The sequence below is a fragment of the Muscardinus avellanarius genome, assembly GCF_963383645.1.
Source record: "Muscardinus avellanarius genome assembly, chromosome: 3".
NCBI lineage: Eukaryota > Metazoa > Chordata > Mammalia > Rodentia > Gliridae > Muscardinus > Muscardinus avellanarius.
Genome location: NC_137788.1, coordinates 108,451,117 through 108,477,828, shown reverse-complemented (window position 1 = coordinate 108,477,828; position 26,712 = coordinate 108,451,117). Strand labels below are relative to the sequence as shown.

The following is a 26,712-nucleotide window of genomic DNA, read 5'->3' as shown; positions in this document are numbered from 1 at the left end:
AAGGGCTAGAGCAAGAAAATTCATGTCAATGGAACTCAAAGACAAGCAAGAGTGGTAGGTATGATATTAGACAAACTAGACTTCAAGCCTAAGATTATTAGAAGAGACAAAACAGGTCATGTTTTACTGGTAAAAGGAACAATACAGCAAAAGAAAATATTGATAGCTGCCAGGCGTGGTGGCGCATGCTTGTAATCCCCGCGGTTGGGAGGTGGAGACAGGAGAATAGCACAGGTTTGAAGCCAGCCGCACTGGCTTAAGAGACCCTGTTTCCAAAAATAAAAAAGTATAAAATAGGTCTGGGAGTGTAGCCCAGAGGTAGAAGGGCTTCCAGGAACCCCAGTACCACAAAACAAAACAAAACAAAACAATACAAAACAAAACAAAATAAAACACCACATAGAGACTGAACACTAAACTGTTGAATAAAAAATGGGTCATGAAAGAAGTGGTAAAATTAAATTCCTAGAAACAAATATAAATAAAGGCACAATATATCAAAACCTCTGGGATACCTTGAAGGTAGTATTAAGATAAAAATTTATTGCATTAAGTGTCCACATAAGAAGAAAAGAAAATCACCAAATAAATAAAAAATGATACACCTTAAAGCCTTTAAAAACAGAAACAGTCTAATCCCAAAGCTAGTAGAGAATATGAAATTATTAAAATCAGAACAGAAATCAATGAAGTAGAGAATAAAGATATACAAAATATCAACAAAACCAAAAGCTGACTTCTTGAAAAAATAAGCAAAATAGGCAAACCACTAGACAACTTAATCAAAAGAAAGAGAGAATCAATCCAAAGTATGAACATAAGAGATGAATAAAGAGATATTACCAACAGTGTGGGAATTCAGTGCATTATCAGAAACTACTTTGAAAAACTATACCCCAACCAAATGGAAACTCTAGAAGAAATTGACACATTTTTAGATACATATACCTTTCTTAATCTGAGTCAAGAAGATATAGAAAATTTAAACTGACCAATAGCAATCAAAGAGAATGAATCATCAATAAAGAACCTACCATCAAACAAAAGTCCGACTAGATGGTTTCCCAAGTTAATTTTATAAACCTTTATAGAAGAGCTATTCCCAATACTCCTCAATCTATTTTGTGAAATAGAAAGAAATAGGACTCTCCCAAGTACATTCTATGAAGTAAGCATCCTATTAATACCCAAACCAAATAAAGACAGCTCAAGAAAACTATAGGCGTATATTATTGATGAACTTAGAAGCAACCTGTTTAACAAAATACTAGCAATGCACATTTAAAACCACATCAAGAAAATCATTCACCATGACCAAGTAGGGTTTATCCCAGGAATGCAAGGCTGCTTCAACATACAAAAGACAATTCGTGTAATTCCTCATAGAAGTAGAATCGAAGACAAAAATCACAGAATCATTTCAATAGGCACTGAAAAAGCATTCAATAAAATCCAATACCCATTTATGATAAAGCACTGCAGAGAATCAGAATAGAAAAAACATAAATCAACACCATAAAGGTAATTTACAATAGGTCCACAACCAACATCATATTAAATGGGGAAAAACTTCAAGAGTTTTGCCTAAACCAGGAACAAGACACAGATGTCCATTATCTCTTCTTCTTCTTCCTCTCCTTCTTCTTCTTCTTCTTCTTCTTCTTCTTCTTCTTCTTCTTCTTCTTCTTCTTCTTCCTCCTCCTCCTCCTCCTCCTCCTCCTCCTCCTCCTCCTCCTCCTCCTCCTCCTCCTCCTCCTCTTCTTCTTCTTCTTCTTCTTCTTCTTCTTCTTCTTCTTCTTCTTCTTCTTCTTCTTCTTCTTGGTGGTACTGGGGTTCTTGGAAACCCTTCTACCTCCAGGATATACTCCCATACCTATTTTTTTATATTTTTATTTGGAACCAGGATCTCTTAAGCCAGCAAGGTTGGCTTGGAACCTGCATGATCCTCCTGTCTATGCCTCCCAAGCACGGGAATTACAAGTGTGTGCCACCACGCCCGGCTTCACCACTTCTTTTGTAATATAGTACTTGAGACTCTAGCCACAGCAATAAAGCAAAGGAAAAAAAATCAAAGAAGTACAAATAAAAAAGAAGAACTAAAACTATTCCAATTTGTAGATGACATGATACTATACTTAGAAGATCCAACAAACTCAACCAAAAGACTTATAAAACTAATCAACAAATTCAGACAAGTGTCTAGATACAAAATCAATCTTAAAAATCAGAAGCTTGTATGCCAATCATAAATTCACTAAAAAAGAAATCCAGAAAGCACTTCCACTCATGATATTCCACAAAAAACAAAATACGTAGGGAATAGGACTAATCAAGGAGGCAAATGACCTCTACAAAAAACATAAAGTATTGAATAAAGAAACCAAAGAAGACCTTCGGAGATAGAAAGATCTCCCATGTTTGTGGATTGGCAGAATAGATGTCATCAAAATGGACATTACTCCAAAATTGATCTACAGATTCATGCAATGCCCATTAAATTAACAAGATTATTCCTCACAGACATAGAAAAATCAGTCCTTAAATTCTTTTAGAACCACAAAAACTCAGAATAGCCAAAGTAGTTTTCAGTAACAAGAGCCATGCAGGAGACATCACAATAATTGACTTCAAACTATACTACAAAGCCATAGTAAAAACAAAACAAAACAAAACAAAACAAAAGACAGCATGGAACTGGCAGAAAAACAGACATATAGACCAATGGAGCAGAATAGAGGACTCAGAAACAAATCCAAATGCTTATACCCAATTGATTTTTTTTTCCTTTTTGCAGTACTGGGGATGGAGCCCAGGGGAACTGCACCTCCGAACTACACCTCCAGCCCTGTATTTTTTTTTTTTTTACTCTTTTAATTTTGAAACATGGTCTTACTGAATTGCAAAAGGCCTCACGAAGTATCTGAGGCTGTCTTCGAACTGCAATCCTCTGGTCTCAGCCTCCCAAATGCTTGGATTAGTAGTGTGCACCATCACTTCCACCTCATCAATTGATCTTTGAACTAGGAGTCAAAAACTTACACTGGAAATAAGATAGCCTATTACAATTTAACAAATTGTATTGTCAAAACTGGTTAGCCAAAGGCAGAAAAATGAACATAAATTTCACCTTCTCATTCTGTACAAGAGCCAATTCAAGATGAATCAAAAATTTTGAAATCAGACCAGAGACCCTGCAGCTCCTTGAAGAGAGGGTGTAGTTCCAACATTTCAACACATAAGCACAGGTAAAATGTTTCTCAACAAGACATCAAAAGCACAAGAAATTAAAAGGAGGATCGATATGTGGGATTGCATTAAACTAAAGAGCTGTGCATCAAAGGAACCTCAGCAACGTATGGTGGTGCACACTTATAATCCTAGCATTTGGGAGGCTGAGACAGGAGGATCATGGTTGTGGACAGCCTCAGATATTTAGTGAGGCCCTTTGCAACTCAGTGAGACCCTATTTCAAAATAAAGAATACAAATAGGGCTAGGGGTGTACTCTGGAGGTAGAATGCTTCTGGATTCCATCTCCAGAACACACACACACACACACACACACACACACACACACACACACACACACACGAACCTTAAGAGTGAACCAACAGAAAGGGAGAAGATTTTTGCCAATTACTCCTCTGATTGAGGAGGACTAATAACTAGATTCTGTACAGCAAAGGAAACCATCAATTACCATGCCATAGAGGTGGCAGAATGGAAGAAAAATTTTGCCAACTATTCCTCTGATAGAAGACTAATATCTAGAGTATACAGAGAATTGAAGAAACTCACAACTAAGAAAACAACCAATCAAAAAATGGACATGTTAACTAAATAGACACTTCGCAAAAGAAGAAATTCAAATGACTAATTAATGTGTGAAAAATATTCAACATCATTAGCAAAGAGATGCAAATAAAAACTAGCCTGAGATTTCACCTAACTTCAATGACAATTCAAAATACAAACAACAAGTCCTAATACATTGTTGGTGGGATTTCAGATTAGTGTAACAACTTTAGAAAACAGTATGGAGAATTCTCAGAAAAATGGGAATGATCCAGCAATACCACTTCTGGGTATCTACCCCAAATAATGGAAACCAAACTGCCAAACTAATGCATGTGTATTTATATTCATAGCTGCACAATTCCTCACTGACAAACTATGGAACCAGCCAAGATGTCCATCAACAGATGAACGGATTACAAAACTATGGGACAAGAACACACTGGAATTTTACTCAGCTATAAAGAAGAACAAAATTATGACATTACAGGGAAATGGATGGAATTGGAGAAAATTATGCTGACTGAGATTAGCCAGTCACCAAAAGTACAAATTTGAATGCTCTCCTTAATATGTAGAAGCTAGGGAGAAAAAAGTTCATAGGGCTACACTCCCAGACCTATTTTATATTTTATTTGGAAACAGGGTCTCTTAAGCCAGCGAGATTGGCTTCAAAGCTGCGTGATCCTCCTGTTTCCGCCTCCCAAGTGCGGGGGTTACAAGCGTGCACTACCACGCCTGGTGATCTTTCATTATTTTAATAATTAAAATTCTGAATCCATGTTCTTGTATTTTCTGCATTTCTGTATTGGTAAATTTCATTGTTGTGAGTTGAAGTATTATTGTCTTCTTGCCCTGTTTTTATATAATCAGGGTTCTTTGAATTGTACCTCTTTTTTTACTCTTTACAATCCTGGGATGTATCCCAGGGCCTTATGTATGCTTGGCAGGAGCTTTACTACTGAGTTATATTCCCAGCCCTGTGGTGCACCTCTTTTTGTAGTATAGTTTCACTGCTAGTTTATTGGTGATTACTAGTATAACAAGGTGCAATATCTGATAGCTGAGTTGGGGCAATCACTTAGCAACAGAGGATCTACCTCAGGAACATGTAGTGTCAAACTAGATTTCCAGTACCTCATAGTCAAGGGGAAGGTAAACGGCCACAACCACAGTGGTGAACAACATACCAACTTAAATAAGTACCAGGTGCCTATTAGAACATCCGTAACATGACCCCCCAAACAAGAATGATGGGGTCATCAATTAAGAACAGCAATAACAGTAACTATACATGAAGTAGATATAGCTTTAAATAACAGGTTTCAACTAGGGCATCATCAGTACTAATAATCACAATATGAGTGGTAAGGCAAAAACATATGTTAATTAAATGGTTTTAAAGAATGATAGCATTAAGAGAAAAGAACATTGAATGGGAAGGCAAAAAAGTTCGCAATATTAAAAAAAGTCGGGCATAGTGGCTCATACCTATAATTCAAGTATTTGGGATGCTGAGACAGGAGGATCTAACATTTGAGGACAACCTTAGAAACTTAGTGAGATTAATCTAACCAACTTAGAAAGACCTTGATTCAAAATTAAAAAAAAAAAACAAGGACTATGGGTGTAGCTGAAAGTTAGAATGATCCTGAGTTTAATCTCAGTACCAAAAAATAAAATAAGCAAATAAAAAAGTATATACAAAAGGAGGAAAAAGGGAATGCAGAAGAGAGATAGCAAGTGAAGTTCATAAAGGAAAAAAAAAGATGAATGAAACAAAATAGAGATAGTGATAGAATAAGAGAATTTAAATATTAGTGGGAGCCAGGCGTGGTGGCGCATGCTTGTCATCCCCGCGCTTGGGAGGCAGAGACAGAAGGATCGCGCAGGTTCAAAGCCAGCCACGTGTGCACTGGCTTAGGAGACCCTGTTTCAAAAAAAAAAAAGTAAAAATAGGTCTGGGAGTGTAGCCCGGAAGTAGAAGGGCTTCCAGGAACCCCAGTACCACCACCAAAAAAAAAAAAAAAAAAAAGTTAATAGAAAAAAATGATAAGAAACAAACACACACAAGGAAAAAAAAGAAAAATAACAGAAGATAATTAAAAACAATGATTAAAAAGAAATATAAATTAATCAATTAATCAATAATCAAGTGCAAGAATAAAACTTTTTCTTTTTTTGCGGGTCTGGGGATGGAACCCAGGGGCATTCGACCTCCGAGCTACCCCCTCTGCCCTATTTTTTATTCTTTATTTTGAAACAGAGTCTCACTAAGTTGAAGAGGGTCTCACTAAGTAGTAGCAGAGGCTGTCTGAGAACTGTGATCCTCCGGTCTCAGCCTCCCGAATGTTGGGATTACAAGCATGAGTCACCACGCCCGGCTTAGAATAAAACATTTTTAATGATAAATAATTTTCTTTGTTGAGGTGGTCCAGAGTGGATATCTTCATCTCTTAAGAGATGAAGAGCTAAGACTTTCAAAAGTCTTTTTTTTTTTTTTTTTTTTTTTTTTTGGTGTTACTGGGGTTCTACCTCCAGGCTACACTCCCAGGCCTATTTTATATTTTTATTTGGAAACAGGGTCTCTTAAGCCAGCATGGCTGGGTTCAAACAGGTGTGATCCTCCTGTCTCTGCCTCCCAAGCGTGGGGATTACAAGTGTGCACCATCACGCCCGGCTTAAAACTCTTTTTATGTTGCTTGCCATGCTGTTAACTGGAGTTCCCTTGAACTAAAAGTGGTCTAAATATTTTTTTTTTTTTGGTGGTACTGGGGTTCCTGGAAGCCCTTCTACCTCCAGGCTATACTCCCAGACCTATATTATATTTTTGAAACAGGGTCTCTGGCTTCGAACCTGCACGATCCTCCTGTCTCCGCCTCCCAAGCGTGGGGATTACAAGTGTGCGCCACCACGCCAGGCGTTCTTTTTTTTTTAATTTTTATTTTTTTATAAGTGGAACATATTGAGAGTAGTATACATTTACATTGTGCTTCATGCCCTTCCCCCTCCTTTTCCCTCCCCACCAAGAGAGAGTGTCCAGATTAATCATGTTGTATTTATGCTATTACACATATTCATATGTAGCTCTCCATTGAACAACCTCAGCTTTCTTCCTCTCCTATCCTTCCATTCAAGCTTTGCTGAGATTTCCCTCCATCATCTGGAATCCCTCTGGTATTACCACTGCTCCCTAGCTTGAACATATTAGAGAAAACATATGTCCCTTCTCTTTCTGTGCTTGACTAATCTCACTTAACATAATGTTCTCTAGTTCCTTCTATCTTCTTGCAAATGTTATTATTTTATTTTTCTTTATAGCTGAATAGAATTCCATTGTGTGTATTTCCCATAATTTTGCATTCCATTCATCTGTTGATGGAGATCTAGGTTGGTTCCATATTTTGGCTATTACAAACTGTGCTGCTATGAACATGGATATGCACATGTTAACGTAGTTCTCTGATTTCAACCCCTTTGGAAAGATATCCAGGAGTGTTATAGCCGGATCAAATGGTGCATCTATTCCCAGTTTTCTAAGGAATCTCCATACTGATCTCCATAGTGGCTGAACTACTTTGCACTCCTACCAACAGTGTAAAAGAGTTCCTCTTTCCCCACATCCTCGCCAGCAATTGTTGTTGCTTGATTTCTTTATGTTTGCCACTCTGATTGGGGTTAGATGGAATCTCAGCGTAGTTTTGATTTGCATTTCCCTGATAGCTAGTGATGTTGAACATCTTTTCATGTATCTATTGGCCATTTGTATCTCTTCTTTTGTGAAATGTCTATTCATTTCAGTTGCCCATTTCTTGATTGGGTTGTTTGTTTTGCTAGTGTATAGTCTTTTGAGCTGTTTGTATATTCTGGATATTAGCCCCCTATCAGAGTGGTGGCTGGTAAAGATCTTCTCCCATTCTGTAGGCTTCCTCTTTAGGTTCTTGATGGTTTCCTTTGATGAGAAGAAACTTTTTAGTTTGAAGAGATCCCACTTATTAATTCTTGCTTTAATTTCCTGCGCTTTGGAAGTCTTATTGATAAAGTTACTCCCTGTACCTATATGTTGAAGTGTAGATCCTATGCCTTTTTCTAATAACTTCATAGTCTCTGGTCTAATTTCTAAGTCTTTGATCCATCTCGAGTTGATTCCTGTGCGTGGTAAGAAGTAAGGATTCAGATCCAACTTTCTACAAATGGATAGCCAGTTCTCCCAGCACCATTTGTTGAAAAGGCTGTCTTTTCTCCAGTTATGAGTTTGTCCCCTTTGTCAAACATCAGTTCACTATAGATGTGTGGGTTTGTTTCTGTATCTTCTATTCTGTTCCACTGGTCAGTCTGCCTATTGTTGTGCCAATACCATGCTGTTTTTACTACTATTGCTCTATAGTATAATTTGAAGTCTAGGATTGTGATGCCTCCTGCCTGGTTCTTGTTGCTGAGAATTGCTTTGGCTATTTTGGGTCTTTTCTTCCTCCATACAAAATTCATAACTGATTTTTCCAGGTCTATGAGAAATGTTGTTGGTATTTTAATGGGGATTTCATTGAATCTATAGATCACTTTTGGCAGAATGGCCATTTTGATGATATTAATTCTGCCTATCCATGAACAAGGGAGATCTTTCCATTTTCCAAGGTCTTCTTCAATTTCTTTCTTTAATGTTTTGTAGTTTTCTCTGTAGAGGTCTTTTACATCTTTGGTTAGGTTAATTCCTAGGTATTTCATTGGTTTAGAGGTTATAGTAAATGAAATAGTTTTCTTTATTTCTTTCGTTGTGGGTTCATTGTTGGCATAAAGAAAAGCAACTGATTTCTTTAGGTTGGTTTTGTATCCTGCAACTTTGCTGAATTGGTTAATCAGCTCCAGAAGTCTTTTGGTTGAGTTCATTGGATCTTCTAGATAAAGAATCATATCATCTGCAAATAAGGATAGTTTTAGCTCCTCTCTTCCTATTTGAATTCCTTTGATTTCCTTCTCTTCTCATTGCTGTGGCAAGAGTCTCAAGGACTATATTAAAGAGGAGAGGTGATAATTGGCATCCTCGTCTTGTGCCTGATTTTAAAGGGAATTTTTGCAGTTTTTCTCCATTCAAAATGATGTTGGCTTTGGGTTTATTGTATATAGCCTAATTATGTTGAAATATGTTCCTTCTATTCCAATTTTCTGCAGTGTTTTAACATAAATGGGTGTTGGATTTTGTCGAATGCTTTTTCAGCATCTATTGAAATGATCATGTGGTTTTTGTTCTTAGTTCTCTTTATGTGGTGAATAACATGTGTTGATTTGTGTATGTTGAACCAGCCTTGCTTTTCTGGGAGGAAATCAACTTTGTCATGGTGTATAATTCTCTTGATATGGTTTTGAATGTGTAGAGCTAGAATTTTGTTCAGAATCTTTGCATCTATGTTCATTAAGAATATTGGTCTGTAATTTTCCTTTCTTGAAGTATCTTTATTTGGTTTGGGAATTAATGTGATACTGGCCTCATAGAAGGAATTAGGGAGAATTCCATCTCTTTGAACTTCCTGGAACAAGTTGTGAAGTGTTGGTATTAGTTCTTCACTGAAAATTTTGTAGAATTCAGCTGGGAACCTGTCAGGGCCTGGGCTTTTCTTTGTTGGCAGAATTTTGATTACTGTTTCTATTTCTTTGTTTGCTGTTGGTTGGTTTAGGCCTGATATGTCCTCTTGGTTCAGTTTAGATAGGTTATATGTGCTTAGAAATCTATCGATTTCTTCCATGTTTTCTAGTCTGTTGGAGTATAAATTCTCAAAATAGTTTCTAATAATCCTTTGAATTTCCCCTCTGTCTGTGGTGATGTCTCCTTTTTCATTTCTGATTTAATAATTTGAGTTGATTCTCTCTTCCTTTTGATTAGGTTGGCCAGGGGTTTGTCAATCCTATTAATCTTCTCAAAGAACCAACTTTTTGTTTATTTTTATTTTTATTTTTATTGGTGGCATGAGGGTTCCTGGAAGCCGTTCTACCTCTGGGCTACACTCCCAAACCTATTTTTACATTCTTATTTGGAAACAGGGTCTCCTAAGCCAGCACGCGTGGCTGGCTTCAAACCTGAGCGATCCTCCTGTCTCTGCCTCCCAAGTGCGGGGACCACAAGCGTGCGCCACCATGCCCGGCTTGAATTGTTTTTTTTGTTCTCTATTTCATTTATTTCTGCTCTGATTTTAATAATTTCTTGCCTTCTTCTGGCTTTGGGATTAGACTGTTGTAGTCTTTCTAGGTCCTTGAGTTGTGTCATTAGGTTTTGTTTGCTTGGTGGCTTTCTGTTCTTCTTATGTGGGCACTCAGTGCTATGAACTTTCCTCTCAACACTGCCTTCAAAGTGTCCCATTGGTAAGTTGTTTCTCTGTTTTCATTTAATTCCATAAATTTCTTTATTTCTCCCCTAATTTCTGCTCTTACCCACTCATCGTTCAAGAGTGTATCATTCAATCTCCATGTATTAAAGTAGTTTATTTTGGGTTTTCTGTTATTGATTTTTGCTTTCATTCCATTGTGGTCTGAAAAGATGCAGGGAATTATATTACATCTTTTGAAAATGCTGGTGCTTTCTTTGTGCCCCAGAATGTGATCTATTTTGGAGAAGGTGCCATGGGCTGCTGAGAAGAATGTGCATTTTGTTTTTCCTGGTTTAAATATTCTGTATATGTCTATTGAGTCCATTTGGTTTATAGTTTTCATCAGTCCTGCAGAGTCTTTACTCATCTTTTGCCTTGAAGGTCTATCTAGTGGTGTGAAAGCTGTATTGAAGTCTCCCGCTATTATTGTATTTGGGTCTATTTGAGATCTCATGTCCCAGAGGGTTTGTTTTACAAATGTGGCTACACCCACATTCAGGGCATAAACATTTACTATCATTATATCTTCTTGGTGGATTGTTCCTTTTAATAAAAGAAAGTGCCCTTCTTTGTCTCGTCTGATGTGTTTTAGCTTAAAGTCTGTTTTGTTGTATATCAGTGTTGTGTTGCTACTCCTGCCCGTTTTTGGTCCCCATTGGCATGATATATCTTTTTCCATCCTTTCACTTTCAGTCTGTGAATGTCTTTTGCTGTGTGTTTCTTGCAAACAGCATATATTTGGATTATATTTTTAAATCCACATTGCCAGTCTGTGCCTTTTGATTGGAGAGTTAAGTCCTTTGACATTCAGTGATATTATTGAAATGTGTTGTTTATTTCCGGTCATTTTGTGTTCTATCTTCTGTTGAATATAGTATTATTTCTTCGTATTTAGATGCCCTGCTGATCAACTTCATTTCTTCTCTGGTTCTGGAGTCTGCTTCGTTTTTCTTCTTTATGGTTTATTTCTTTAAGTATTTTTTCTAGTGTTGGCTTAGAATTCATGAATTTTTTGAGGTTCTGTTTATCCTGAAATACTTTTGTTTCTGCATCAATGTTGAATAATAGTTTTGCTGGATATAGCAGTTTTGGTTGGAAGTTGTTTTCTTCCAGAGTCTGGATCACATCATACCAGTCTCTCCTGGCATTCATGACCTGGGATGTGTAGTCTGGAGTGATTCTTATTGTTTTGCCTCTATATGTTACTCATTCTTTTGTTCTCACTGCTCTTAAGATTCCTTCCTTGATGTCTGTGTTGGTCATTTTGATTATTATATGACGTGGGGATGTTCTTCTTTGATCTTGCCTTAGTGGTATTCTGTATGTCTCCTGAACATGAAGATCCAAATCTCTTTCCATGTTTGGAAAATTCTCTGAAATTATTTGTTTGAAGAGATTATGGATGCCCTTGGTCTGTAATCCTATCCCATCTTCAATGCTTTTTATCCTTAGGTTAGGATGCTTCATATTGTCCCATAGTTGCTGGAACTAAATTGTACAATCCTCCAGTATGTAGATGACCTGCTCTTGGAAAACCGTAAAAGGGTGTGCAAAAAGTACTGATGCCATGCTCTGTCACTTAGACTATTGTGGATTCAAGATCTAAAAAAAAAGGCACAAATATGCCAAAACGTTTTAAATATCTTGGGTTACAGCTAAAACAAGGAAGGAGAGATGCTTTTGGGAACCAGGAGAAAGTATTATTGTGGGCTGTTCCAGTACTAACCTCCAGGAGGGGCCCAAGAGAATGCCTGGGAGCTGTAGGATTTTATTGCCTCTGGATCCCCAACTTCACTGTCATCACCATACCTCTCTGTAGGAAGCCACAGAGGGGGGAGACAGAGAGCTTTTGATCTGGGAAAGGGACCAACAGATAGCTTTCAAGCTGTTAAAGAATCACAAGACGGCCTAGCACTGGAACTCTCAGATCTAGAAAAAGCATTCAATCTCAAAAAAAGAAAAAAGAAAAAACAGACTACAGTTGGGATCCTAGTGCAAAAGCTCAGATCATGGGAATTTCCCGATGCCTATCTCTCAAAGCAACTGGATGGCATTACAGCTGGATGGGGGCTATGTCTACTACCAGTGGCTGCAATGGTGCTGCTTGCCCAAGAGGTGGAAAAGTTGATGCTCTGACAGCACTTTCATGTCCATGTGCTTCATTTGGTCCTCACCCTCATGAGTGCTGGAGAACACGGTTGGATGACAAATACCTGACTAACTAAAAGCCATGAATCATTCTGGAAACCATAGGCACCATAAACCCTACTACATTCCTGCCAATAGAAGGGGTACCCATCCATTACTGAGAAGAAGTAATCACCTAGGTATATTTAGATCAACCTAACCTAAAGGACTGGCCTCTTCAAAACCCAAATTTGGAAAGCTTTGTGGTCAGCAGCTTTCCAATGGGGATCTTGTGGGCTGGATATGCAGTGGTGATCCTTGAAGCCTTGCCACAGGGAACTTCAGCCCAAAAGGCCAAACTCATTACATTAATCCAAGCCCTAGAATTGTGTGAAAGTTAGAAAACATCTACACCAACTTCAGATAGGTCTTCCTAACTTTTCCCATCCATGGAGCATTATACTGGAAAAATGTATGTCTAAATACAGGAGGAAAAGAATTAAAACACCCACAAAACATTTTACAACTCCTTAAGGCTGTCTGAAGACCCAAAATGGGGAGCAATCACTCACTGCCCAGGAGGCCAATGAAGAAAAAATAACAGAGGCAATAGGGAATGCCAGTGCTGACATGGAGACAAAATGAACCTCAACTCAAACCTCCAGACTGGCTGCACCCCTGTCACCATGATTTCCAGAGGCCCAGCCCACTTATTTTCCCCAAGAAAGAGTGGCTGTTGATGAAGGAATTTTACAAAACTTCTGATGATTCAGAATATTCCCTCATCCTAGCCCTAATGGAAGCAAGGTAGCAATGTTAGAAACAGTGCTTGGTTGCTAAGCAGTGTCCCTTGGATGTGGATTTGGGAATTATATGGTTGTGCCTTCTCCTGCTTTCTGCATCTCTTCCAACCTTCATGATATGAGAGTCGAGGCGTGCACTCTCTTTCTGCTTCACATGCCCTGAATGCTGCACACCCTACCTGGCATGGATTGAATCCTGAAATCTCCAAGAACTGCGAGTAAATAAATCTTTTTTCTCTATATTGTGCGTGGTCAGGCTTATTGGATCACAGCATTAAGAAAGCTGTCTGAGACATTTCTCATCTCTGGTTCTTGAGGGTGCTCCCTCTCCGTCCCTCTATGTCACAATGCCCATTTCCCATAATAGAGGGCATATAGTGGCTTGGGTCAGAGCCACTCTTTGGGGCCAAGGTGGGTTCCCAAGGATGGTACAATAGAATGTCCCCACAGGCATTCTATGGCGATATTCTATTGTACTGAGATAAGAGCATGCAAGGTTTTCTAATTCCTGGAAAAGTCTGAATTTAAATGCTTTCTTCTCCACTTGGCTCTGACCCTCTGCAAAAAGGAGAACCTTTCTAGCTGTGGAGCTGGAGTGGCAGACAGCTGGGTTTTTTTTTTTTTTTGCTATGCTCTTGTACCAGCTGGTTTGTTTGTTTGTTTGTTTGGTTGGTTGTTGTTATGCTCAGATACCTATAAAACCCAGGTGTCTGAGGTTTTCCAGGTTTATTCTCTCTTGTGTTGATTTCCGGTGTTTTCCTGTGGTCAGTCACCTAAAATTGCACCTGTCACTTTGGTTATCCATTATTGAGATGGAGGAGATGAGGGTAAGCATCTCCATTTAGCCCTCTTGTCCTATCCAGGTGTGCTGATTCTAAAGAAATACAGCTACTCCATGGAGAATCACCTGGCCTGCATGTGCAGGTGGAGCAGGCCTCTGCTCAGAGGCCAGTGAAAGGAGCTGGGTCTGGTCACCCTGAAATGGATAGGCTTGATTCTGTGGGGCTAGAGTTTTTCTTAATTTGGGGGAGGTTTTCGCGTATTTACTATTAAAATCTGGGTATTAATTAATTACAGTAAGGCAGAAATTATATAAAATATAAAATTATCTAAAAAGTTTAATGACAAATAGGATTAAGAACCCTATATAACTGCTTAGTCACTGCCTTCATCCATTGCAGTTGAAAGGAAATATAAGCCATTCGCTTTAGTCTTCTCCTGTGCTCAGGGGAACAGAAGCAAAGGGCATTATAAAATCCCAGAGGCTTTGCCACGCAGAGCTTCTGGAGACTGTCACACACACACACACACACACACACACACACACACACACACACCCCTTCCCCACATGGGAAGAGAATAGGGAAGTCCAGGCAAAGTATCTCTCCCCTCTTCACCAAAGAAGAAAGGAAGGGGCATAGAAGGCAGCCACTGGCCCTTCTCTATCTTCTGCACTCAGAGTTGGTCACTATCCTTTTTTTTTTCTGACATTCACTGCCCATTCAGCTAACTGTCCATTTTATTATCCCCAGCTGCCCTCAGCTCACTATCGATGGCTATTCTCCTCAGCTGCCTTTTGCAGTCACAAAGTTTTCTTTTGCTGGGGTCTCAGAGGGGAAGAACATGCCCAGTTTGTTCCTAGCATGAACAGCCTCCTGCTGGGCTCTTCTGTTTTTCTGTCAGAACCTCAGGTGCCTGCAGATTGGTTTTCTGCTGCAAGTCTGCTTTCAGGCCATCTCTGTTGACCCAAAACACATTCCTAGGGCTTTCTAGGTTTAGCTACTGAGGGAATCCAGGGCATTCTTCATCATTCTTTCTGCATACATCTGGTGTCCTGCCTCAGTGCAACAAAAATTCTCAGCTTTGGCCACCAACAGGGGGTGGGAAGGCATGTCACATGTCAAGGTGGCCTATGAACAAGAAGACTGAAGAGCATAAACATATGTTCAATGCCCAAGCTGGTATTCCATTCCTGCATATGGAGGATTTCCCAGCTAAGTGGGAGGAAGGACCGAATTCAGTACTGGAGACTATGGGAGCCTCATAGTGCTATCATTTGATTGACAGAAGAAACCAAACCAGGATTCCTTTATTGAACCCCAGGGCTGGAGCTGTATAGGCGTTCCCATAACATGCTGAGCAAGTGCCTGTGTATGGTCAGCCTCCCCCATGCTCCGAGGGTCTAATTCTCAACACTGTCTCTGAGGAGTTCCCTCCATAAACATGTGATGTGACCAGGTGCTAGGCAGAGTGCTGAGTGCTGGGATCCAGGTATTTGAGAGATGGGGAAGCTGACACATCATGACACAGCACAAGGATGAAGGTGAAGCTGATATTGTTCCCTGCCTGCCACCAACTCCAGCTTACTCACGGTAAATTACTTCTCTAACTATAAGTAAGACATCTGATATATTGCCTGGAGATGGCAGTAGTAAACACAGGAGGATTCAAAGGCTTTACTGACCCTCTATCTCTTGGGGTGTTACATGTGGTTCCTAATAATATTTATCCCTTTCTGCATTAGAGTAAAGGCTGAAGTTACCTTTAGTGATATACCCATTTAAGTGAATTAATTATATGCACATTCTCAGGTGCCCCAAATCCAACTAATAACAGATTACATTTATTGGTGTTTCTTAGTTTATACATACTGTTCAAGAATTGTGCAAAAAACCTTGGGTGTCCAGTCAGCTGAGCAAAGGAAGTGGACTTCCAGGAGGGAAGTGCCAAGACTTTGCTGCCCACTCCATCTCGGCATCTACATGTGTGAGAATCCATGTAGTCATCGGCAATTAGCCCCGAGAGAGGGCATCGTCTCTGGCCAAAAAACTCCTCCACTCTTAGATATTCTTTCATAACTACTATTCTTTTAGTAATGATTCTTTTAACTTTCCACATGAAATTGCTCCAGTGGAAAAAAGATCAGGACTGTGAGTGAAACTTTCAGCCTTGCTCAAATGGTAATTAGATGAGCCTTGTTCAAATGGTAATTAGAAGCAGCATTCCAGTCCACCTTCGACCTTCAATACAGCCCTTCAATACAGCGACACCACCTGGTTAAAAATAGCTATGTCAAAACAAAGGACAGATAAAATAGATGTGTAAAGATGAAAGAAAGAAAATATGGTGAGAATAAGAAAGTATTTTGTATGAAGAAGAGCTTATCCTGAGATTGGCCCGAATGGGAAAGAGAGAATTAGGGTAATCAGAAAAGAAAAGAAAGTTGCAGAGGGTTAGTGATAGGAATATGGATTATTAAAAGAAGGAAAATGCTCAGCTGCTAGAGAAATATATCTGACAACTAAATCTAAAGACCTCATGTTATTTCTTGGTGTTTACCTGCTAAACTGTGTCATGAGTTTAAGTTTTCAGACAGCGGATAGTATTGCAGACAAAATCCAGCAGACATTCATCGAAATTCCCTAGATCATCATGAAGGAACACGGATTTTCCTTACGATAACTATATGAAAGCTGGAATCTCAGACTTCGTCCCCCATTATAAAGGAGGACATTGGACTAAGCCCTAGGAATGAAAACTCTTAAAAACTGGATTCTTCGAGTGATCTTAAAAACTAAATTCTTCAAGTGATTTTGGGTGTGACTTTTAGCCAAATAGAAGCCTCTGCAGCTGCAAGGCCAAAGGGGGCTGGGCTCCGGAGCACAAGGCCCACCTGAGATAATGGGACTGATTTCAAACACAAAGACCTGGGATATCCCAGGTCTTTACTTTTGTCTTGTTCAGGGTTGGTAATTTGCATGTGTATCTCTCTTTTGTACCTTGGGTGTTTTGCACTTCTTTTTACTAGAAATTCACTGGGAGAGGGGAAAATATAAAAAATCTTGTGTCCAAAATAAAGTGTTCGATTGCACAAGAAGCATCGATCCATGTCAGGTTCTTTTTAAAAGCGCCGATCATAGGATTATTTTCCTAGGAAAGAACCGCTACAGATAAGAATCTGTAGAAAATCACTCTATCCTTCCCCACCTTTACTGAGACCCTCGACCGCGAGCAAACTCACGCCCCATTGGACTAGCTGGCTTTCCGCAGGGAAGGGCCTGAACAAAGCTGACCAGACTTCACAAAACTGAATATTTCAGTTACTTTCCTTGCAAATGTCGAAGCACAGAACATTTCCTTCTCATGCTGATGTAGCTAGCTTCTTGAGAATGTGGCCATGATCTGTTCCTTTTCTGATTTTTTGGAGGTGAGGTAAACACTTTACTGTCAGCTTGGGGCATGACAGACTCCACAGGAGTGGTCTGCTGGGCCTAATGGAGCAGCTCAGTAGTAAAACCTTGTATGTCACTCTCAAACTCAGGTTTCCCTCATGCCCCCTACCTGTCACCCAAATTTCATGCTTCATTTCAAAATCAGATGTTGATATGCCAGTATGTGGAAAGGAAAGTAACAAATTATCTTCACAGAAACCTCCTTATTTCCATTGATGCATTAAAACATTTATTGGTCTGTCCATTGAACTTTGTGGAGGAATGGGAAGTTGCTGAGGAAAAGAAATGCTTTTCACTGAAAAGGGTAAAGTAGAACTGAAAAGCGTAAGTAGCTAAATGAAATCACTCCATGGCCATGGTGTCAAAGGGAGGCAATGGGACCTGGATTCTTCCTTTGTCGCTCTTTAGAGGAAGCTGGATGGAGGAGCTGGACATACAGCTCCTGATGATAACCAGGTCCCCGTCCCTGTTATCCTTACATCATTGAGTCTTTTTCTTCAGGGTGCCCCCGTGTTTCTCCACCAGTGAGCCAATCCAAAACATGGTTTTCTGATTGGCTTCTTCCCAGCTGTACTTTGGCTCATACCCCAGATCCTGCTGAGCTTTTTTATAGGAGAAGTTATACACAGTATTTGATAATGTCAGTAAGTGGCGGGTAAAGGGGGGTTGATATTTGTAAATGGGACTCAGCAGGAAGCTCACTGTTTCCAGCAGGAAGGCAAGCCAGTACATCACAGACAGAGGAAGGGTCTTCCTGGGATCAGGGCAGAAGCCCCATTCTTTGCACAAGGTGTAATGGAAGTCATCATAGCTTTGATGAGGTGTATCATCTGAAATGTAGTAGAACTGTCCTCCAATGTTGGTGGCCTTCTTGGGGTCCTGCATGGTCCTGGAGGCCAGAATGTGAGCCCAGGCCACATTGTCAATGTAGACTGGGTTGACTACAGAGAACCTTCCTGTAATTTGCAGGATCCCATTGTTCTCAAGGGCCCTATTCACAATGTCAATAAGCACTGGACTACCTTCCCCATAGATGTACATGGGCCTCAAGGCACAAGTCCGCAAGGTGCTGCCATTCTTAAGAGGGCTCCCGTTAGCTGCCAGCACAGCCTTCTCGGCCAGCTTTTTGCTGTATGGGTATGGAGCAGACCACGTAGTTTCATGATGCTCTTCCTCATGGCCATTCTGGATGATCTCTTTGTAGGAGTTGGGTCCGGCTACCTCTACTGAGCTGGTGTAGATGAAGATGGGCACGCTGGCTTGGACACAGGCCTCCAACAGGAGCTCGGTACCTGCAAGTGGGGAGCAAGCTGTCAGTGTCTGGAATAACCCAAAGACCTGTTTGCCCACAGACATAGGCTCTTGTTCATTTCTCTCCCTAACAAGAGGATACTCAAGATCTCAGTGAATTCTTCTATGTCCTTGATTTAGCTCTGTGGTAAAAAAAAAAAAAGTGCAAAAAGGAAAATTGCCTAACTTTTTTTTTTTGTAATCAAGAATGTGTAGACTTTCGAGTTCATGGATTCTGTGTGTGTTTGTATATTTTTGTTTGTGGTGGCGCATGTGCACTGTGTTTATAGAAAAGGGCGCAACATTGCTGGTTTATATTTTGTCAATGTTGACATTCAGAAATAACCATCTGATCCTGTAAGTAGGAGTTATTCTAAGGAGCTGGCTCAGATATAACTCAGGGAGTAGAAGAAAGCTTTCTTAGCACACAGAAGGCACCAGGTCTTGAGAAGCTAAAAAATAAATTTAAAATAAATAAAAATTGCCCTTTGTCATTTTAATAAAGACAAGCCATTTTGAAGTTCAGAAATTCAGTTGACCATACTCTCAGGGACAGTGGGGATTTCACATCAGCAAAGCTCTTTCAGTTAGAAATGAAAATATTCACTGTGAAACAGACTTAGTGCTGACATTCTTCACATTTGCTGGGGATCAATAAAAATTCTTGTCATAGGACCATTTCTTGAGTCACTGAGCAAATGGTTATGGAGTTTTGGAGAGATGCTGTAGACTCAGGTTCTGTTCCTCATCATGTGTTCCCTCACAGGCCACTCCAAACTGAGTGAGGACTCCAATTACCCAGGAATGAACAGTAGGGGTGCTCAGGATTCCTTAACTTAGCATCCTGAGCCCTGTGGTATTGAGCCTGGTATACCTGTAATGTTAGAATTTGGAGAATCCCTGTTGCAGTATAGACCTACAGGAACTGGGAGTGATGCAGTGCACCTTCTTTGAAGAGGGAATGGATGTCCTGGGCAAAGAATTATGTCTGTATTTATTTAGTTATTCATTTATTTATAAATGTATGTTTGTATTGGTTCTGTTTAAAACATTTTTGGCATTTTGATTTTATGAAATAATACTCTCTCTTGAAAAGTATATTTAGTGGCCTAAAAATCTTGGTTGTGCTTACTAGCATGGAGGAAATGAGTATCATTGTGTAGTATTTCCTAAACAACCTGTTAGTCACCTGATGCTTCCAGCACTTCTCCTTTCCACTTGTATTCAGTTATTGGGAGCAACAGAACCTAGGTCTTATGAGACAAGAAGTGGAAATTAAAATCTGGTTGCTTATTAGCATTCTCCCCCAGTGTGTAGATAAGGTTGTGGCAGACTTTTTTGAAATAGGGCTAGAGATTTGAAAGCCATTGGCTTTCTTGCAAAAGGAGTCTCTGAGTCACTAAATTTGGAGGTCAAATAATGGGCCAGGTTGTGGGATGCATTAGTGTGGGGGAGACTGGCTTCTATCTAAGAGTGATGATATTACATGGCAAGTTTGCTTGAGCTAATATGTCTCCATTTAAGTAGATAGGAAAGCCTCAGTTCAGAAAAATCCATCTGGCTTTCAGTGATTAGTCCCAAAGAAGTTCTTTTGGATGTCTAGATTCCCAAGTCCTGTTTTTCAAGAATAGACTCATTGGCCAACTGAAGAGGTAGTCTATGGAGTATAAGAACCAGTGATTGTTAAGGTAATACTATGAGAAGGCAAGTGTGGGCCACGCTGTCCTGGTCAACCCCAGAGCAGATATTTTGAAAAAGAATCCTTCCAGTTGGCAAGGATTTTCTGCATGTTCTCATCAGTCCTGATACAAGACCTGGATAAATATTGTTGAAGCCCCTGCAACATCTCCTGTGGCCCTTGGGAGGCCATGTGTGGGTAACATGAAGACCATAGGCTCCAAGTCAAGGTGACTTTGGATTGGAGGAGCAGAGGGAGGAGGGTTCTAGGCAGTTGGTGTCTCACAGGTGTGAGTGTAAATATCTGTTCTTCTTCTGACTGCCTGAGGGTTTTGGCCGAAGTCTCTGACCTGTCTCAGCTCTGTTTACTCATCTAAAAACCTGAAATTAACCTCCCTGAGATCTGTGGCTGGGATAGGTGAGCAGAGGCACCTGGATCAGAGCAGTACAGGTGTTCTGTGGTGGGGCTTCCCTCCCCCACCTCATCCTGTTCACCATCTTCACCTGCCCAACTGCTCCATCTCACCCCCAACCACTGTACCTCTCACATTCACATCCATGATAGTCTGTCTGGGAAAGGCACCAACAACATCAATGATAGCAGCTGTGTGGATGACAACTGAGATGTCTTGGCAGGCTCTGCTCAGGCACTGGGCATCCAGAATATCTCCTTCTATCACCGTCACCTTGGTCTTTGTCTGCAGCTCTGTGAAAACACAAGGAGATCATTGGGATACTCATTGGGCATCCAGAGATGATTCATGATCAAGGTGACAGTTACCTAGGTCTCCAGGCGTGTCTTAGTGGGGAGATGCTGGTGAGGGGCACCTTCCATAGACAGAGAAACCAAAGAAATGCATAGAAATCTGTGTGACACTCCAATAGGGAAATATGAATAACTTTCCATCCCCATCTCATTTCAGAAAACAAATCTTACCAGGTGCCTGAAAAGTGTGCCTAAAACATAAATATTGTTGAAAAGAGCAATCTAATTCATTAGGAAATTAATAGCATCAGCATTGTGTTACATGTAGTGGGCCTCCTCTGCCTCAATTTCCTACAACTGCGTGAGCTTTAATATTTGCACACAGAGTCTCCAGCTGCTTTCCTCTTTTTCTAGTTTTCTTACCACATTACTTCCATCACCTCCTGTAGGGGCGAGGTAGTAAAGTCAGAGGTACAAGGAAAACTGAGCGCTCACTCTCAGGGAAGATCCCCCACCCGGCCCCAGCCTTTCTCACCTTCCCCTGCAGCCAAGGCAGGCCTGTGCCTTTGAAATAAAGTTTTCTGAGACAGAGTAAGTATGAGTTGATGTAATTGAAATGAGCAATGAGCAGGGGGAGAGAAAATTAGAGCAGAAAACAGAGAGCGAGGAAGCCCTTCCTGGGAGCAAGGAGAACTTCTTGCCTTCTGAAATCCTCTGCTGAGTTTTTTGTCCTCTCAAATCTTCCCTTTGTCAGGCAGCTCCTAGAAGGGCTGACATTCCAGAGGGCCTGGTAGGGCAGTGGCAGGAGGTGGGCGTGTCCTGAGAGTGACTTTATTTGGTTGTGTCTCTGTTGCCTGCTCTTTCCTGAGTCTCTGCTGATATCTTCAGGGGGACTGGCTAAGAGCTCCTGCTGTCACAATTGGGAGAAGCCGAAGCCCTGAAAGAAAGGCTCTATCACCTGTCAGTGCTCAGGGGCCCTGAGAGCCAGCAGTGGGTGCCACAGGGTTGAGCCAATCTCCCACCTTATGTAACACTGAAGAAATGACAAGTGGTTTTTGAAGTCTCAACCTGCAGCCATTTTCTGGTGTGAGCTGTGTTGGAAGAAGACACAAGGAGAAGGTCCTACACAATCTTGCCTGTATTTGCTAGACCTGGAGCCCTCTGCCCCCACTTGGAGGCTTCCAATGAGTCATGTGTCCCACCTTGAGGTCACTTACTAGAGAATTCCTCTTTTGTTTCCAGTCTGAAGACCTTGTCCAGGGCCTTGATCTCCTGCAGGTCTTTCTCCTGAGCCAACATGTGGACGATACTCTGGCCCAGAAACCCTCCTGCTCCTGTCACCAGGCAGCTCCATCCAGTCATGGTCAATGCAGGAAGCAGGACACAGCAGGGAGCAGGGGTGATGCCAGGTGACTCTGGAGAGAGCTAAAGAGAAGGCCAATGGGACAGGATCATAGAAATCCCTTTTGATGATATAAAGAGAAAAACTACTCAAACTCATTTGTCTCCCTATTCTTACAACAAAAATGATTCCCCCAATTCCAGAATATGTGTATGCTTTCTCCACCATAAAGCATGAAATCAATTTTTCACTGAATACTAGCTGAGCAGCCTGTAATCCTAGTCAGTTCTGACACTGTCTACCTGAAGAGACAACATTAAGTGAGATAAAACACAAACTTGAGATATATATTTTTAACCAGTATTTCAAAGCAACTGTCTACAGTTGTCTGTAATGCGGATTCCTCAAACCTATATTATATTGCTTGGATATAATGCTTGGGTGGTTCATAGAATTCAGTGAAATGTTTACTTATGTTTTATTGCTTTATTACAAAGAGTACTACAGAACATACAAATGAAAATATGCATAGGCTAAGGGTTGGAGGATGGGGCATGAAACTATCATTCCCTTTCTAGAGATACCATACTCCAGGAAATACCATGTGTTCAGCTGAGTAGTTCTCCAAAGCTTGTCATTTGGGGTTTTTATGGAGACTTCCTTGGACAGGCATGATGGAATTATGAACAAATATTTTGGAATGTAACTAGACACAAAGTTGATCCAAGTCATGGTGGGTATTTCAAATCATAATAGATTTTTATGTTTTTTACTCTTTTTTTTTGAAGTCTTAAATGAGTTTATTATTAAAAAGATAGAAATACAGAAGACAGTTGGGGGGATGGCACGAGTGAAGTCGCCCAACTACAAAATATAAAACAGCCTTTTATATATATGAAATCCTCCATCTTGCTCTACTACATAATCCTAAAACATAGGTCTAAGTCTGCCCCTTAATTTCTCACCTGTTGATCTATGCCCAGGTTTCTTTGTTTAAACCAGAATGGTTTACCATGTCAAGGGCCATGTGGTATCTGCTCTCTTTTCATGAAGGTCAATCCCCTCTTCTATCCTCTTGGGGAATCCTTAGCTAGATATCCTTTATTATGCAAACCTGTCTTTAGAATGTGAAAGTCAGAAGTCCCACTCCACCATCTACTTGCTAATTACTTATAGCTAGGGTACTTTTGCATTATAACATGACTCCTGGCAGTACTCATGTCCTACCACCCCTTCCCTTTTACAGGTCTGCACTCCATTTTCTACTAACTAATGTATTTTATTTTTTTAACATCTATGAATTATGGATTTCTAGAATTTTTTAAAATATATTTTTATTGGTACATTGTAATCAAACATCACAATGGAATACAAGACTTGTTAGGATATCCAAGTACACATCATCCAATAAACCTTTATCCAATCTCCTTCCCACTCCCTCCCCCTCCCTCAATCCCATGCTTGATTTAGTGTTTAATACTGACATATTTAATATTGATATATTTATTAATATGTACATCATGTGCTTTAAAGAGATTCCATCTTCCCCCATCCCATACCCTCTGATTGGTCACCTTAATTGCTCCTCTATAGGGTCCTTTCTTTCATTAGATTTCCTCCTACTACCCAATTCTTCCTAGTTTTGCTTATTAGGAGAGCATCTGATTTTTTTTTTCTGTGATATTTCTTTGTGTATGCCGCTTTGCAAGTTCCAATCCCACTCTTGAAAGCCCCAGCACCAGCCTGGCTACCCAGTAGACTCTGCTCCCAGCCTCGCTGGCTCCAGTACCGGCCTTGTCTCATGGCAGGCTCCAATCCCAACCTCGGGGACCCCAGCACCAGCCTTGTCTTTAGGCTAGCTCCTATCTCGGCCTTGCTGGCTCCAGCTACAGCCTCACCAAATGGCAGGCACCGATCCCAGCCTTGCTGACCCCAGCAACAGACTCTCCCCTCAGCAGGCTCCGATCTCAGCCTCTGAGGCCCTGGAACCGGCCTTGCCTCATGGTAGACTCCGATCCCGGCCTCACTGGCCCTGGCACTAACCTCACCCCTCAGCAGGCTCTGATCTCTGCCTCCGTGGCCCCTGCAATGGTCCTGTCTCACAGCCGACTCTGATCCCAGCCTTACTGGCCCCGGCACTGGCCTCACCCCTCTGCAGGCTCCGATCTCTGCCTCTGAGGCCCCAGCAACAGTCCTGCCTCACAGCAGGCTCTGTTCCCAGCCTTACTGGCCCTGGCACTGGCCTCACCCCTCGGCAAGGTCTGATTCCGGCCTCAGAGGCCCCAGCACTGGCCTTGCCTCATGGCAGGCTCTGATCCCGGCCTCGTTGGTCCCGATACCAACCTCACCCCTTGGCAGGCTCCAATCCCAGCCTTGGAGGCCCCAGCACCAGCCTTGCTCATGGCAGGCTCCTATCCTGGCCTTGCTGACCCTAACACTGGCCTCACCCCTTGGCAGGCTCCAATCCCAGCCTCGGAGGCCCCAGTACCAGCCTTGCCTCATGGCAGGCTCCATGCCTGAAACTGATGTATTTTAATAACCAAAACTTCTTTTTCGAATGTTTTAAGGTCATTCCTAATAGTGGTACATTCCCCCCACTTTCCTGACACCTCTCAGGCCAGAGGTAAACATAGAAAATAAATTTCGATTTTTACAATTCTTATTAACAATGAACATGAGCTCAATTCCCATCAATATTTCCCCTATTTTTACTACATGCATGTACCTATAGCAAAGGAATAAGGATGCCGACTCATTTATTAACTTCTTCTGGCTGAACAGGGACAAAGTGGTGGTGGGGGGCCCTGGCCTTAGAGTACATGCTTGCAGCTTGGTTTTGAGGAGTTAGATGGGTTAGTGTCTTGAGTCTCTATGGATGTCTAAAGGGCTTTGAGAAATGTTCATCTTTGGCTCCTTTTGTAGCATCATCTGAAGTTTGAAAGCTTCCAGTCTATGAGAAACAAAACTCACAATACATTTTATCAGGCATGGCCTCAAAAGCAAAATGATGAGAAGAATCATTAACTGTCTTAGGGAATAAACAGGCCCTGTAACAAGGCCTGAGGGCCAAAGATGTAAATTATAACAGCAGCTTTGGAAGCCTTTAGGGATGATGGAAGAAAAAAAATTAAAACAGAAAACTCACCAGCCTAAGGGGAGATGTATGTCTGACACTGGGACCAGACTGTCTGTAGTATGATTGAATTCGAAATTACACGGCATGGATCCCATACATAAACAGTCTCCCAGGACAATTACTGAGGCTGGAATGGGGTCTCTGTTTGAAATCGTCTATGATAATTATAACCACAAAAACTTAAAAAGGACATTAGATTAAGCTTTGTTAATCTTTTGATATCCTGTTCTGTTAGGCCTAACCCAATTAAATGAGGGATTAAAACCTGCTTTACTGACTTAGGCTGGAACATAAAAAAGTGGGATGTACTTACTTTATTTTGAGCTATGTGAACCCAGAAATTAGTACTGTGTAGCCCTGAAATAGGCTTTGGGGTAATTTGAATAAAGATTTTGGATGATTTGATTAGTACCAGGTCACCTGAACAAAACAAAGTTTTCCCCTTCCCCTCCAGGACTGTTTGGAGTTTACTTAAAACTTGCTGATTGTTAACTGGGTAACATAGTCTGTTAATGCTTAAGATTCTATATCTAGGACTATGTCTCAGTCAGAAAAGATTTCCCATACAACTTTTCAAAGGGAGTGAGATTTAATTGATCAGGCATATCAACTGCCAATTTTCACCTGGATGTGTGTCTCTAAATTGCTTGCCTGGTGGACTTAACAAGCTATTTGGGGGATTTATTCAAAGGCAAATTTCACATCCCTGTACAATACAACTCATAGTCTCCTGTATCTGTTCTCCAATAAACAACCTTGAAGCCAGTTTAGAAGAGGTTGGCTTACTAGAACTCTACTTTTTAAACTAATAAAACCATCTTCATCACATATGCAAACAAACATACCACAAATGCTTTACTATAAATGAGCTACCCTAAAAGAGTACCATTTTATACCTCAGTTCTTATGCCAACAGTTTAAAAACTCATTTAAAAGACATGAGTGTTACTTTAAGCCTTATGAAGTTAAGACAATTTTAAAGCATTGCATTTTACATTTTTCCAATTTAATAATTGAATTACAGATTATCATAGAAAGTTAAGAAGTCAGCTAAACATCACCAGCACCTTAAAACCTTAATTTTGCAAAAGGAATAAAATTAAAGACAATGCATATCACATTTGATCATACAACTTAATAACTGTATTATAGATTAGCATAGAAAACCAAGACATCAGATAAGCAGCACTAGTGTCTTAAAATGTTAATTTTGTCATACAGAAAAAACTTTATAAAGTAATATATA

The 26,712-nt window shown here is 40.6% G+C and overlaps 1 protein-coding gene across 3 annotated transcripts in view; it reads right to left on the bottom strand.

Moving 5' to 3' along the window:
* Nucleotides 1–22,350, bottom strand: part of LOC308260746 (3 beta-hydroxysteroid dehydrogenase/Delta 5-->4-isomerase type 1-like) — a gene marked incomplete at both ends in the record, with an annotated part of 71,099 nt that extends 48,749 nt beyond the window's left edge. The window contains 3 exons of one of the 3 annotated variants that reach the window (XM_080692239.1): nucleotides 17,796–18,607; nucleotides 20,824–20,988; nucleotides 22,206–22,350. In XM_080692239.1, the coding sequence (XP_080548365.1) occupies nucleotides 17,796–18,607; nucleotides 20,824–20,988; nucleotides 22,206–22,350 (1,122 nt within the window). Of the gene's footprint in view, nucleotides 1–17,795; nucleotides 18,608–20,823; nucleotides 20,989–22,205 lie in introns of those variants that run through there. The other 2 variants (XM_080692242.1, XM_080692241.1) reach the window with 2 other exon arrangements.
* Nucleotides 22,351–26,712: the final 4,362 nt, after the last annotated feature.